Source organism: Neofelis nebulosa, chromosome 11, assembly GCF_028018385.1.
Source record: "Neofelis nebulosa isolate mNeoNeb1 chromosome 11, mNeoNeb1.pri, whole genome shotgun sequence".
In the NCBI taxonomy this organism is placed as follows: domain Eukaryota; kingdom Metazoa; phylum Chordata; class Mammalia; order Carnivora; family Felidae; genus Neofelis; species Neofelis nebulosa.
This window is the reverse complement of record NC_080792.1, coordinates 10,972,623-10,986,290: the sequence shown is the minus strand read 5'-3', so window position 1 is coordinate 10,986,290 and position 13,668 is coordinate 10,972,623. Positions and strand designations below refer to the sequence as shown.

General features: G+C 36.7%; 1 protein-coding gene across 4 annotated transcripts in view; it reads right to left on the bottom strand.

Annotated features, from left to right (window-relative positions):
- The window catches only part of CDH19 (cadherin 19), a 103,744-nt gene that overhangs the window by 41,066 nt on the left and 49,010 nt on the right, over window positions 1-13,668 (bottom strand). For all 4 annotated transcript variants that reach the window (XM_058691850.1, XM_058691851.1, XM_058691849.1 and 1 more), the window contains exons 6-8: window positions 6,907-7,088; window positions 6,097-6,350; window positions 600-721 (exon numbers count right to left, since the gene is read on the bottom strand). In XM_058691850.1, the coding sequence (XP_058547833.1) occupies window positions 600-721; window positions 6,097-6,350; window positions 6,907-7,088 (558 nt within the window). The remainder of the gene's footprint in view (window positions 1-599; window positions 722-6,096; window positions 6,351-6,906; window positions 7,089-13,668) is intronic.

Here is a 13,668-nt window from a genome sequence, read left to right as displayed (position 1 = left end):
TGTATATTTTTTCATATTTTTAATTTAAATTCTAGTTAGTTAACATATAGTGTAATACTGGTTTCAGGAATAAATTCTAGTGATTCATCACTTACGTGTAACACCCAGTGCTCATCCCAACAAGTGTCCTCCTTAATGACTGCTGCCCATTATCCCATTCCCCCCACCATCCTCCATCAACCCCCATTCCTCCATCAACCCTCAGTTTATTCTCTTTTCTTAAGAGTCTCTTGTGGCTTATGATTTGCCTCCCTTTCCTTCTTTTTCTTTGCCTTATGTTCATCTGTTTTGTGTCTTAAGCTCCCCATATGAGTGAAATCGCATGGTATTTGCCTTTCTCTGACTGCTAGAGGGTATTATGCTAAGCTAAATCAATCAGTTAGTGGTAACTATACACATAAGGTGTAAAAGGAATAGACAGACGTTGGTAATCTAAAATAATAAAATAAAATACACATACATGAATTTTGACATATTATGTATCATTTAAGTCCAATTCCAACAACGTTTTAAACTAGCTGTTCCCCCTACATTTGGAGATTACCGAATGGTTTACAATATTCAGTGAACCACTGTGTGGTTCCTAAATGAGTACTTACATTTTTCTGTGGCTGTGATACTTAGGTTGTACCAAGCATTAATCTCTCGATCGAGAGCATTGGTTGTGATTATTGTGCCATTGTCATCAATACTGAACATTTTGCTTCTCGTAATAGAATACCTGCAACAACAACAACAAAAAAGTATTCCTTAATTTTATTATTTTGCCTAGGGAACTGTGATATTTAAGCTATTTTAAGGCAATAAGACAAATTAAATGCATGCTCCATATAGCTAAATGACATAATGCCAAACGGTGTTTAGAAAGGTACATGAATATGGTTAAGATTTAACTCAGAGAGGAAAAAAGAAAAAAAAAAAAACTAAAATAGTCTGAGGTTCGAGCTTATGTACGCTAAATCTAAACACATGTAATTCATTCTTATTCCCAAAAGACAACTTTAATATGTGAATTACTTATTTAAACATAAATGGTAAAAGGGGGCGCCTGGGTGGTTCGGTTGGTTTAAGCATTGGACTCGCGATTTCTGCTCAGGTCATGATCTCACAGTTCATGGGTTCGAGACCAGCACCAAGCTCGGTGTCAGGATTTACGCTGACAGTGCATAGCCTGCTCAGGATTCTCTCTTTCTTTCTCTCTCTTTCTCTGTCCCTCCCCTGTTCTTTCTCCCTATCAATATAAATAAATAAACGTAAAAGTAAATAAATAAATGGGAAAATGTCATTTGCAAAATTAACAAATCCAAATAAACGGGTAAAGATGAATGCTTGCCAACCTTTGTTTTTTCCCTCGAAGCCACGTAAAGCATATCCTCACCCTAGGCTGCTCTGAGTCTCTTTCCTACACCATATAGTGGCTTGCTAAATGTGTGTGTCATATTTTAATTACTTGATTGCTGACATATGAGAAATGTTTGGTTTTGTTTGTTTAAAGGAAACACTCTGATACTTTTTAAAAAATTATATATATGTGTATATATACATATACATGTATACACATATATATGCATATATTTATACACACATATAAAGTAATGATAATAGATGGAATATGCTATTGTTAGAGCATGCATGGAAAGAAGCCAGATGATAAAATTCCCTCATGCAAAGCCTGGAAAATGATCTCAAACTCCACAATGAAAGAAGCCTTTGAAGTACTCAGCATGTCTTATCTGCTTGCAAATGATTAATAATAAAAATTAAAGAAGAGTAATAACTTGGGTTCAGTGATGACTTCTCATTGCATGTATATTTCTGAAGACTTTGATGAGACATCAGTAAGTTTTTCCATAATTATGTGGCAAGAGATGAGAATATTTTAATCTTGAATTGACAGGTCTCTAAAAATATCACACTGATTTGTAGACTAGTGTTCAGGGGAGAATTAAAATAGAAATTACAGAGAATTAAGCTTTAGAGGAATTTGGTTTTAACTCTATTCATTTTTAAACCTTCAATAAGCAATTTACTTACATATCCCCAAATGGTCACGTTTCCTCCTTAAGAGATTTGCTGACAAAAAGCAACCTTATGGGGCGCCTGGGTGGCTCAGTCGGTTGAGTGTCCGACTTCAGCTCAGGTCATGATCTCACAGCTTGTGGGTTTAAGCCCCGCGTCGGGCTCTGTGCTGACAGCTTGAAGCCTGCTTTGGATTCTGTGTCTCCCTCTCTCTCTGCCCCTAACCCACTCTCATTCTATCTCTGTCTCTCTCAAAAATAAATAAACATTAAAAAAAAAAGCAGCCGTAGTTTAACAGTTAATATTTTGTATTAATCATCTAGAATATCCTGTTTCTATAATAATGCATTCCAAATAAAACCGATTAAATGTTTGAAATAAAATTTTCAAATAAAAGTTTTTAAGAATGATGACCTTGAGTCATCAGGAACTTTTTAAATAATAGCCAATACATACCATTCAGGAAAGGAAAGATGTGTGCAAGGGATTTTAGAAAGAGCTGGGGCTAAAAAAGCTTAAACTGTGAAGATTTGATGTGTAAAAGATCAATCTTTGGTTCATTTCAGAATTCCTTTTTATGGAACTCTTTATTCTTACAAAAGTGCTGAATGAATAAAATGTCACTGCATGAGTTTGCCATTGCTAACAGCTCTTGCCTACATGGAATAAACAAATGGCCCGTTCCATGCATACTTCTGCAGATGCCTGTGTCTCTCGTCCTTAATCCTCACGTGGCTCTACAGAAGTACTACCCCCACGTCAGACAAAGCAACTGAGACACATAATAGCCAACCCCATACACAAAAGTCAGAGTTTTCCAACCAGGCTACAGCTCCCCTGGGTGTCTCAAGGATTAAGTGCTTCCATTAGTGCACAGCTGAAATGTGAAAGACAGTCCCCTTCCACAGGAGAACACCCCTGACACTTGGATACCCCCAAAGCTCTTCCTGTTTCTCCCTGTTTTTCACATACATAACTTCTCAGATTGTTCTTCCTCTTTACTTGAATTTCAGTAGCTTCCTTGGAGGGATTTCAAGGAATGGGTCTGAATTCAGGGGCTTGGAGTCGTTCAGAGTATTTCCCTATAGTATCCTTCAATGTCTATGGGAACAATAGTTATGTTCCCTCTTTCATTTCTGATCATGGTAACTTTTGTCCATTCTTTCTTTTTTCCCACTTGGTTGTCTTGCTAAAGACTGATCGATCAATTGTATTGGTGCTTTGAAAGAATCAGTTTCTAGGGGAGCCTGGGTGGCTCAGTCGGTAAAGCCTCTCACTTGAGCTCAGGTCATGATCTCTGGGTCCATGAATTCAAGCCCTGCATTGGGTTCTGTGCCAACAGCGCAGAGTCTGGAACCTGCTTCAGATTCTATGTCTCCCTCTCTCTCTGCCCCTTCCCCACTCAGGCTCTGTCTCTCTTTGCCCCTCAAAAACGAATAAATGTTAATTAAAAAAAACAAACATTTGAAAGAATCAGTTTTTGGTTTCCTTGCATTTCTCTATTGTTTTTAAAGTCATTGCTTCTGCTGTGTTTTATTTCCTTCCTCACCACCACCGCTCCCCTCTGACCCCCGCTTGCTTTGGGTTGAACCTGCTTTTGTTTTTCTATCAGAAAAGAATATACTGTCATTGTGATATTGATAAAATATTTCAAATTTTGACCATGGGTTCAGTTAAAAGGAAACTTCAATAATGTCCAAAGAATGAGTCATACACAGAAGTGGCAAAAGGGTACATTCCCTATATGTGGACTCTAAACAATACGGTAATACATAGTCTTAGGGATAAAAATGAAAATCCTAAGGGAAATTCCTTATGAAGTCCTTCATTAATTTTGGGGTGGAAATGTTATCACAGACAATTTCTGGACTCTAATTCCTAGCACACGAGGCCCCTTAAAACAACCGCATCACCCGCCTTTCAGGTCTAATTTTTACATTCTTTCTTCATACGTGCACCCTGGTTTTTCTTAAACATTTACCACATAACTTATTATTGTAATTTATATCAAGGCACATTTTCGCAAGCTTTTCTGTCCTTAATAATGACAACCTGGCAAGAACAATCTGTTAAGCCAGTTATCTCACCCAATACTTGTTGAAACTGGGCCTGGGAATCTCCACCCTTCAGAGAAATAACAGGTAATTCCCACATGGAAGGAAAAACTACGTAATACGAGTTATTAGAATTATGTATAATTTAATCTGTTTACTATGTGTTAATTTCTTTCCTCCAAACAATGGAACACTGCTGAGGGTAAAATAGAATGCCCTATCATTTCCTTTGGTATCCATATGGTTTGCCATGGAATGAGTATTAAGGAAGATGTACCCCATTAAAACTCAAACTGAAATCATTTAGTATTTGATTTCAAACATTTTTTTGCACATTGTGCTTCCAAAAAAGAAAGAAAGAAAGAAAGAAAGAAAGAAAGAAAGAAAGAAAGAAAGAAAGAAAGAAAGAAAGAGAGAGAGAAGGATGAGTACCAACTGAAATGTGTTCAAGGGGCTATTTTCATCCTAACAAACATATGAAAAGCAGTCTTATTTAAAAGGTACCTCTAAATGAAAGAATATCCATTAGAGACATTAAATGATAGTCCTTTTGGGTGCCTGGCTAGCTCGGTCAATTAAGTATCTGACTCTTGATTTTGGAGCAGGTCATGATCTCAGTTTGTGAGATCGAGTTTTATGTTTATGCTATCAATGCAGAGCCTGCTTGCGATTCTCCCTCCCTCCCTCCCTCCCTCCCTCCCTCTGTCTCTCTCTCTTTCTGCCCCTCTCCCACATGCAATGTTTTTAGCTATGTTCATAAGCATCACTGTCAAGCATTGATCATCCATTGCCTTAATTATACCACTACAATTAGATCATTGTTTCCAACCCTTTATTATTATAAATTATGATATATAAACATCTTGATCCTTAAAGCATTTTCTAGAGTTATGTATTCTTCAGTATTCTCAAAAGAACAATATGTAGGTGAAGAGATATATTACTTCTAAAAACATCTACATTCCTTTACTGGGTTTAACTGTATACACATATAAGTAACACCACATATATACTTACATTTATAACTCAAACTACTATTACTAAATAAGAACTATATCGACATATTAGAAGGCAGTGTTAGGGATTACAGTGGAAAAGTGGGAGCAGTCCTCTTTCTCAAGAAGTTTCTTCTTTGTATCATAGCCCCTACAAAGTGCAAAGCAGTAACCAGCATCTACTAAGTACATGGAAGTTTGTATAATTCTCTGAACTGTGAAGAGTTGAAAGCAGATGAGTAAGGGAAGGTGGTGGAAGGAAACATGTAACAGGTTTTGTTGTTGTTGTTGTTGTTGTTGTTGTTGTTGTTTTGTCTAACGAGGCTTACAGCACAAATACTGGGGAAAAAAATGAAGGTATAGTACCTGAAAATAGACTAGTTTAATAGATGGCAAATACTGTTTAATAGTTATCTCTAAATGATTGGACTGATTTCATTTTTACTACTTTAAGTGGTATCCTGTGAAGGCTTTCTCAATTTTGGAATATAAATTAAATGATATATTTTTTATTTTTTTTTTATAAGTTTATTTATTTATTTTCAGAGGGAGAGAGAATCCCAAGCAGTCTCCACACTGTCGGCACAGAACCTGACACGGGGCTAGATCTCATGAACTGTGAGATCATGACCTGAGCAGAGATCAAGAGTCTGATGCTTAACCGATTGAGCCACCCAGGCGTCCCAAATTAAATAGTATTTGAATGGACCATAGGTCATCAGCTTTGCTTCTGAACTGATGCAGTCAATGGTTTCTTTTCCCTCACCTACTTGCCCCCAATTAATAGAGCTGATCACACTGAAGTTTGGTTGGGGATTGCCTATTGCTTGCACAACTGCAGTTGCTTATTTCACTGCAACTTTATCAATAGTGAGCTCCCTGTTTTCACAAGGTTAAACTGTTGCGAATTTGAAAACTACCAAGAAGAGAAAGAGAGATTCATCTCTGTTACATTTGTGTGAAATTTTATCTTCAAGCTAACTTGGATTCACTCATTTAGGAAGCCAGAACTAGCCTTCCAAACATACCTGATAGGAGAGTTCCTCTGATCTGGATCTGTGGCAGAGACCGTGCCTACGAATGATCCATGCGGTCCGCCTTCGAAGACTTCAAATAGGTAATATGGGAGGAGGAAAACAGGAGGCTCATCTTCGTCCTCCACCTGGACCTTAATGAGGGTGCTGGAAGCTTCCTCATGGTATTTCAGGAGCTGCTTATCAACGTGGCGGTTTTTAACATTTGCTCTTATACGATAGTCATTCTGGTGCTCAAAATCCACTTTCTAGAAAGAAATACAGTGTACACAAGAAGAAATGGCTTCAGTAACCTAAGTCATTACTTGGGAAAAAAAAGTTTGGGTTATTAAGTCTCAGTTGCTTTTTAGTTAGGTTTTGCTCTTTAGGTAGTTGGTAGGATCCCTCTGATAGTATCATTAAGCAGCTGCATAGCAAATCCTGCCACGTGTTTTGTTATTTACATCTAATGTTTTGGAATAATAGCTCTATTTTTAATTTAGGATTAAAATTATACTTTTCTGTTCATAAATTTCTTACGGAATTGAGAATTAATTTAAATCTTTCCCAAAAGTTTGTCCTTTAAAAATCTTAAAAAAAATTAAAAAATTAAAAAATTAAAAAAAGACTGTTCTTTGAGTAATTTGAGAGTCTGCAATAACTCTCTCTCATCTCTCAGCTCCTTTGCTCCCTAAATCATAAATCACAGGTTCTCATTTCAATTACTTAATAAAGCGATAACTAACTGGCTAAACAAAATGATTTCATGTATTTCTGATTTGAATTTGTATTATGCTGCAAAGTAAATATTGTCCATACAGCTACCTTTTTTAATATCACTATTCCTTCTTGTGTCTCATTATTAGTAATTATGTCAAAAGTTTGAGAATCATCTTCAATGCTGTAATCCATTTCTGCATTTTCTCCAATGTCATTATCATATGCCATGATTTTTCCTATAGAAGTCCCAGTGGGTGCAGCTTCAGAGACAGTCAAACGGTAAAAACCTTTGAAAGCAAAATTCAAGAGATATCACACAAATAATAAATATAAGAAACTCCCAAATATAGCACCGTTTTTTTGTGTGGACTATGAGAAAACCCATATCCTCACTTTCCACCAGTCACTTGTTTTTTTTTTTTTTTTAAATCAATATCTATCGATCGATCTATTGGGCTATCTATACTTTCTTTATTTTTGTAATCTGTATTTTATTTTCCCTAATATCCTACTTGAGCGTCTATTATTTTCTCTCAAATATACCCTTGGAAGTCCTATCACCAGTACATATAATTTCCACATTTCTATCCACACGCATATTTCGTCAATAGTTTTGAATTTATTTTTTTATTATATCCTTCAACCATCTGAATTGATAAAAAGAGTTTTCAATTTCACTCAAGCATTCTCTGATATCTAAAGTTATCAGTAAATGTAAGTGTGGATTAAAGTTGGAAAAGCCTAAAACAAATAAGTGAACTCTAAGTGTAATAGTTTGATTTTTACATTCTGAGCCTGAGTGCATTGGCCATAGTGGAAATGAAAACAAACAAACAAAAAAGATAGATCCATGGGAGTCGGTGAGTGGATGTGGTAAGACAACCGTGCTAGAATCACATGACCCTATTGTTTTGGCCATGTGAAAACAATGGCAGTTATATTTGAAATACATAGATATAAATATAAATAATTGAGCTCTGTTTATTTTTCAGAATTGACTTGCATAAAACTGATAAGGAGTTAGCTATTTGTAAATTATTATTTGTGATTTCTGTTAAAATGTGGGAAATAATCATGTATGTCAATATTCTAAAGAATGAAACTTTGTAGAATTTTAAAAAGAGCATGTAATAGAATGTTTTTTCAAAGAGATTCTTGCTTTTTGGGGGTGCCTGAGTGGCTCAGTCGGTTTGGTGTCCGACTTAGGCTCAGGTCATGATCTCACAGTTTGTGAGTTTGAGGACCCACGTTGGGCTCTGTGCTGACAGCTCAGAGCCTGGAGCCTGCTTCGGATTCTGTGTCTGTCTTGTGCTCTGTCCTTCTCTCTCTCCCTCTCAAAAATAAATAAACGTTAAAAAAATTTAAAAAAACCAGATTCTTGATTTTTTTAGACGTATAGAGCAAGTCACTTCACAGATTGCCTCGTGAGATTGTCCTTCCTTTTTTATTTTTATTTTTTGGCATGGGAGAAATGTGATTTAAAAGGTGTCAATACTTTTACTATTTTCAGGAAGTAACAGCTTAATTGTGCTGCAGTGTTTTTTTCCCCTCCACTGCAGGAAAATGCATAGTTGAGAAAATATAATTTCAGGAAGAGGGAAGAGCAAGCCAAAAGGCCACCAAGCCAGTGACCGAGAGTAGGTCAGCTGCCTCGTGTTGGTTTGTCCACAAGCAAGGGCTAGAGCGCTAACACAGGAGCTCCCAGACGTAATGGAACAAGACTGGATGATGGCAGGTTATTTAGGACAATGGAGGTTATATGAAGGCCTCTGACTGTTTCTTTGTGACGTGGTAAAACGTTTAACTGCTATGATCTGGTATGCATTTTGACAAGATCACTAAAGTTGTGCTGAGAGTAGAGCAGAGGGGAACAAAGGCAGAAGCAGAGAGGCTAGATGGGGGCCAGATTAAGAGGGTGGTATGATTGAAGGTTGCAAATGGAAGTTGGTGAGAAATGTTCAGATTATGGATATTTTTAAAAGGTAGAGCCAAAAGGATCTGCAGAGGATTGAGTTTTGGATATGAGAAAGAACAGAAGGGAAGGTGACTTTCAAAGTCTTAAACAAAGTAAGTTTCTATTATCAGGAGATAATGTATGTGTGTATGTGTGTGTGGGGGGGGGGGTGGGTGTGCGCGCGCGCGCAGTCACAGAATATTGAAAATCATGCAGGATTGATCATCATTTCATTTCACTCTGGGTTAGAAATTAGAATTGACCTAAATTTGACCCAGTGCCATCTGAGTTGGATCAGTTGAATTGAATTGAATTAGAATTGAATGGGTGAGATTTTGCCCTGAGCGATATGAAGGCTGGGGAAAATCTGTAAAAAGAGGGTTAGAGGAGGAGGCAGGTATGACCAGGAAGTCAAATATATGCCCAGTTTAAATGTATATAACTTATAAATCAAGATATTGAGTAGATAGTTGGATATACAAATCTGGGGTTCACAGGAGAGGCTCATACTAAAGTTATATATTTGGGAGTTGTCAGCATAGAAGCGGCATCTAAAGTCAGGTGGCTATAGGGAAACACAAAGGAGTGACTCTAAAGGGAAGAGAAATGAGGCCCTAGGGCTTGGTACCAGAAATACACCAAAAATTAAAGTATGAACAGATGAAAAGAAGGCAAAGAAGATTGGTAAAAGTGACTAGGAAGACAGAAGAAAAAGCATATAAGGAAAGAGCAACCGCTGTCAAATGCTGCTGAGAAATCAAACTATATTAGGACTGAGAATTGATTGGATTTAGTTGCACATAGATATTGATAGAATTGACCAGATCAGTTAGGCTAAGTAGTACAGGTAAAGCCTTGACTGGAGTGGGCTCCAGAGAGTTTAAAAGACAGTAAATAGGATGATGCATTGGATAACTCTTTAAAACTTATCTTCTCTAAAGGAAAGAAAATGAAGCATGATTAGATGGATACGGCAGTGGAGTCAATAATGTATTTATTTTATTTTATTTTACTTTGCTTTTTAGATGAAAACAACAGCACCCATCACAGTGTGAATGCCGACAGTAATTAGTGGGCCGAGTGGACGCCCTGGACTGAAAGGTCAGGGAAGATTGGGCGTATCAGAGGAGATACGACATAGTTACATTCAGACGAGGGCAATGGGATTCCAATTGTGGAAAGCAGCCTGAACAAGAGTAAGGAGACCAGCGTGCTCTGATTTTGGAAGCGTAGTCAACACACATATTTTTGCATGAGTATGGTATGGGTAAGAAATAGAAAAAGCTGTTTAAAGAGTGAGGTAACTTTATGGTGCTAGAATCATGTTCACCTACACTCAAATGTGAACGTAGTAATGCTATCATCTTACACGAGGATTCTGGGTATCTACAAAAATTTTAAAAACTATTTCAAATGTTCTAGTCCATTTGGATATATATATAAATTATACGTATATATACACATTGTTATTTATGTTATGTTTATCAATGTTAATAGAGATTATATACGGTTATATATATACACATTGTTTTGTATAATAGTTATATATTCTATATAACATTTATATAATTACATATGCACAACAAAATATATATATATATATAAACAAAATTAAAGTTGAGAAAAATTAAAATAAATAAGGATGGTGAGAGAAGTTTGAAGGGCATTTAGTCTCAATAAAAATCCCTTGTGAGTTCTGCCTTCTGGAGTCTTGAACTTGTGATTTTCCCTTCATCTGGCTAAAACACAGACGAGATGTATTCCACACGTTGACCTACTATTTTTCTACATTTATTAGTTGAGAATCATTTTTGTCAAGTCCTGGGTATTTCAAATAGAATTACCCACGATCTTCTTGTCTTTAGGACCCACACTTTGTAGAGATAGTCACGTACATAATACCTCTCATAACAGGGAGAAGCAAGTCACAAACTACTGCCCTGCTGCCTAAATTCCATCTAAGGAGGAGCTGTTTCATGGACTCAAAGGACCGAGGAGGTGCTGCTCAAATGGTTGGATTTGCAATTATGTAGGATCAATACATTTAAAAATCTAGTGTATTAAAAAAAAATCTAGCGTATGGCAAGGTGACTATAGCCAATAATACTATACTGTATAACGGGAATTTTCTGAGAACACCTCGGGCACTCTTACCACACACTTGCACACGAGGGAATGATGTGAGTAGATGGGTAATTAGTTTGACTGTAATAATTATGTCACTATGCATATGAGATCAAAACATACGTTGGGGTTCCCTGTTGGCCCAGTGGGTTAAGCATCTGACTTTGGCTCAGGTCAGGATCTCATGGTTCGTGAGTTTGAGCCCCATGTCAGGCTCTCTGCGATCAGCGTGGAGCCCACTTCAGATCCTCTGTACCCCCCTCGGTCTCTGCACCTCTCCTGCTCACACTCTTTCTCTCAAATAAATAAATAAACGTGAGAAAAACCATCGTGCTGTATACAATAAATATATATGATTTTTATTTTTAAAAATGGCATTATACTGAAAATGTTAAATATGAAAATGGCATACAAATAAGCATTCAGATATGTAATATTTCTTTAATTTTTTTAATGTTTATTCATTTTTTGAGAAAGACAGAGTGCAAGTGGGGGAGGGGCAGAGAGAGAGGGACACAGAATCTGAAGCAGGCTCCAGGCTCTGAGCTGTCAGCACAGAGGCCAACACAGGGCTCAAACTTACAAACCCTGAGGTTATGACCTGACCCAAAGTCCCATGCTTAACTGACTGAGCTACCCAGGTGCCCCTGTCTTCAGACACTTCAAAAGGTGCATCACATTTACACACTTTAAGATTTTTGTCACACACACAAAATGCTCATCGTCTTTTTACCCAGGGGCCTCTCTAATATTTCTCGAAAATTCAGAATATCTGCTAACTCTGGGCCTGGCACAAAATAGCTGAACTGAACAGTATCTGCATGTGTGTGTGTGTATGTGTGTTGGGGGAGGGGGGTTGGGTGGGTGTGCATTTGTATGTGTGTGTTTGATCTACTTTTCTCTTTGACACATGTATATGCATTTTTCCTATCATGATAATTGGTCATGATTTCCAGAATTGCTTGTAAATGTATTTCTGTAGGTAGGACAGAATGCCCTGGGGAGGGGGTGGGAAGAACTTCTTTAAAAAAAAAAAAAAAAAAGAATTTCTCCTAAGAATTTCAGAAGAAATCCCTTCTGGAGCATACCAAATGATTTAGCTTGTATTCAGTACTTAAATTATCAGAGCAGGTATGGCATATTCATAATACATAAGTAAAAAATAACTACACATATTATACATATATGGTCAGTTAATTTATGACAAAGAAGCCAAGAATATGCAATAAGAAAATGTCAGTCTCCTTAATAAATGGTGTTAGGAAAATTGGATAAACAAATGCAAAGGAATGAAACAGGACCATTGTCATACACCATACCCCAAAAATAACTAAAAATGTATTCAACACTGGAACTAAGACCTGGAACCATAAAACTCCTAGCAGAAAACATAGGCAACAAGCTCCTCAGCATAGTCTCGGTGATGCTTTTTTTATTCTGATACGAAAAGCAAAAGCAAGAAAAGAAAAAAAAAAAATAAGTGGGCTATTACACACTAAAAAAATTCTGCCCAGCAAAGTAAACCATCAAAAGGATGAAAAAGCAACTTACTGAAAGGGAGGAAATATTTGCAAAATCATACATCTGATAAGAGGCTAATATCCAAAACATACAGAAACTCGTACAACTCAATATCAAATGCTACTACTATTACTACTAATAATAATGATAATATTAAAAATGGGCAAAATATCTGAATAGACATTCTTCCAAAGAATGCATACAGATGGCTAACAGGTACATGAAAAGATGCTTGGTATCATTAATGATCAGGGAAATGCAAATCAAAATCACAATGAAATATGACCTCACCCCTGTTAGAATGGCTACTATTCAAAAGACAAGAAATAACAAGTGTTGGTGAGGATGTGGAGAAAAAGGAACCCTTGTGCACTGTCAGTGGGAATGTAAATTGGTGCAGCCATTATGGAAAAGAGTAAGGGAAAACAGTATGAAGGTGTCTTAAAGTATTAAAAATAGAAATATCATACAATCCAGTAATACCACTTCTGGATATTTAGCCAAAGAAAATGAAAACACTAATTAGAAAAGATAGCTGCACTCCCATGTTTATTGCATTATTATTCACAATAGCCAAGATGTGGAAACTTAAGTGTCCATCAATGGATGAAACGGTAAAGAAATTATGACAGACACACACACACACACACACACACACACACACACACACAAACACACACACTAGAATATTACTCAGCCACAAAAAATAATAAAATCTTGTCATTTGCAACAACATGAACGGGTCTCAAGGGCATTATACTAAGTGAAATAAGTCAGAAAAAGACAAATACCATATGATCTCTATTACATGTGAAATTTCATATACGTATATGTAATATAAATCATAGGTGAATATCGAAATGGGTAATTTTTTTTCTGTTCTTAGTCTGAATATAGTGAATAAAGATAACATAAAACATAAAAAATAATTATCATTTGAAATCATCACTTGTAGTAGGTAGAAAAATGAATTCCTCAAAATACTCGTGTTCTAATACCCCAGAACCTATGAATATATTATGTAAAGGGACAAAAAGCAATCCAGGTTGCAGGTGAAATTCATATTGCTATTCAGCTGACCTTGAGATGTGGTGATTGCCTTGGTTTGTCCAAGGGGACTCGATCGATCACATGAGTCCATAAAAGTGAAGAAGAGGCAAAGTGTGGGTTGGAGAGACAGCGACGTGTGGAGGATTTGACACCTTCTGATGTGTCTGAGGTGTGTGAGTTATATTCAAGAACCAGAAAGACGCCTCACGGAGCTAACA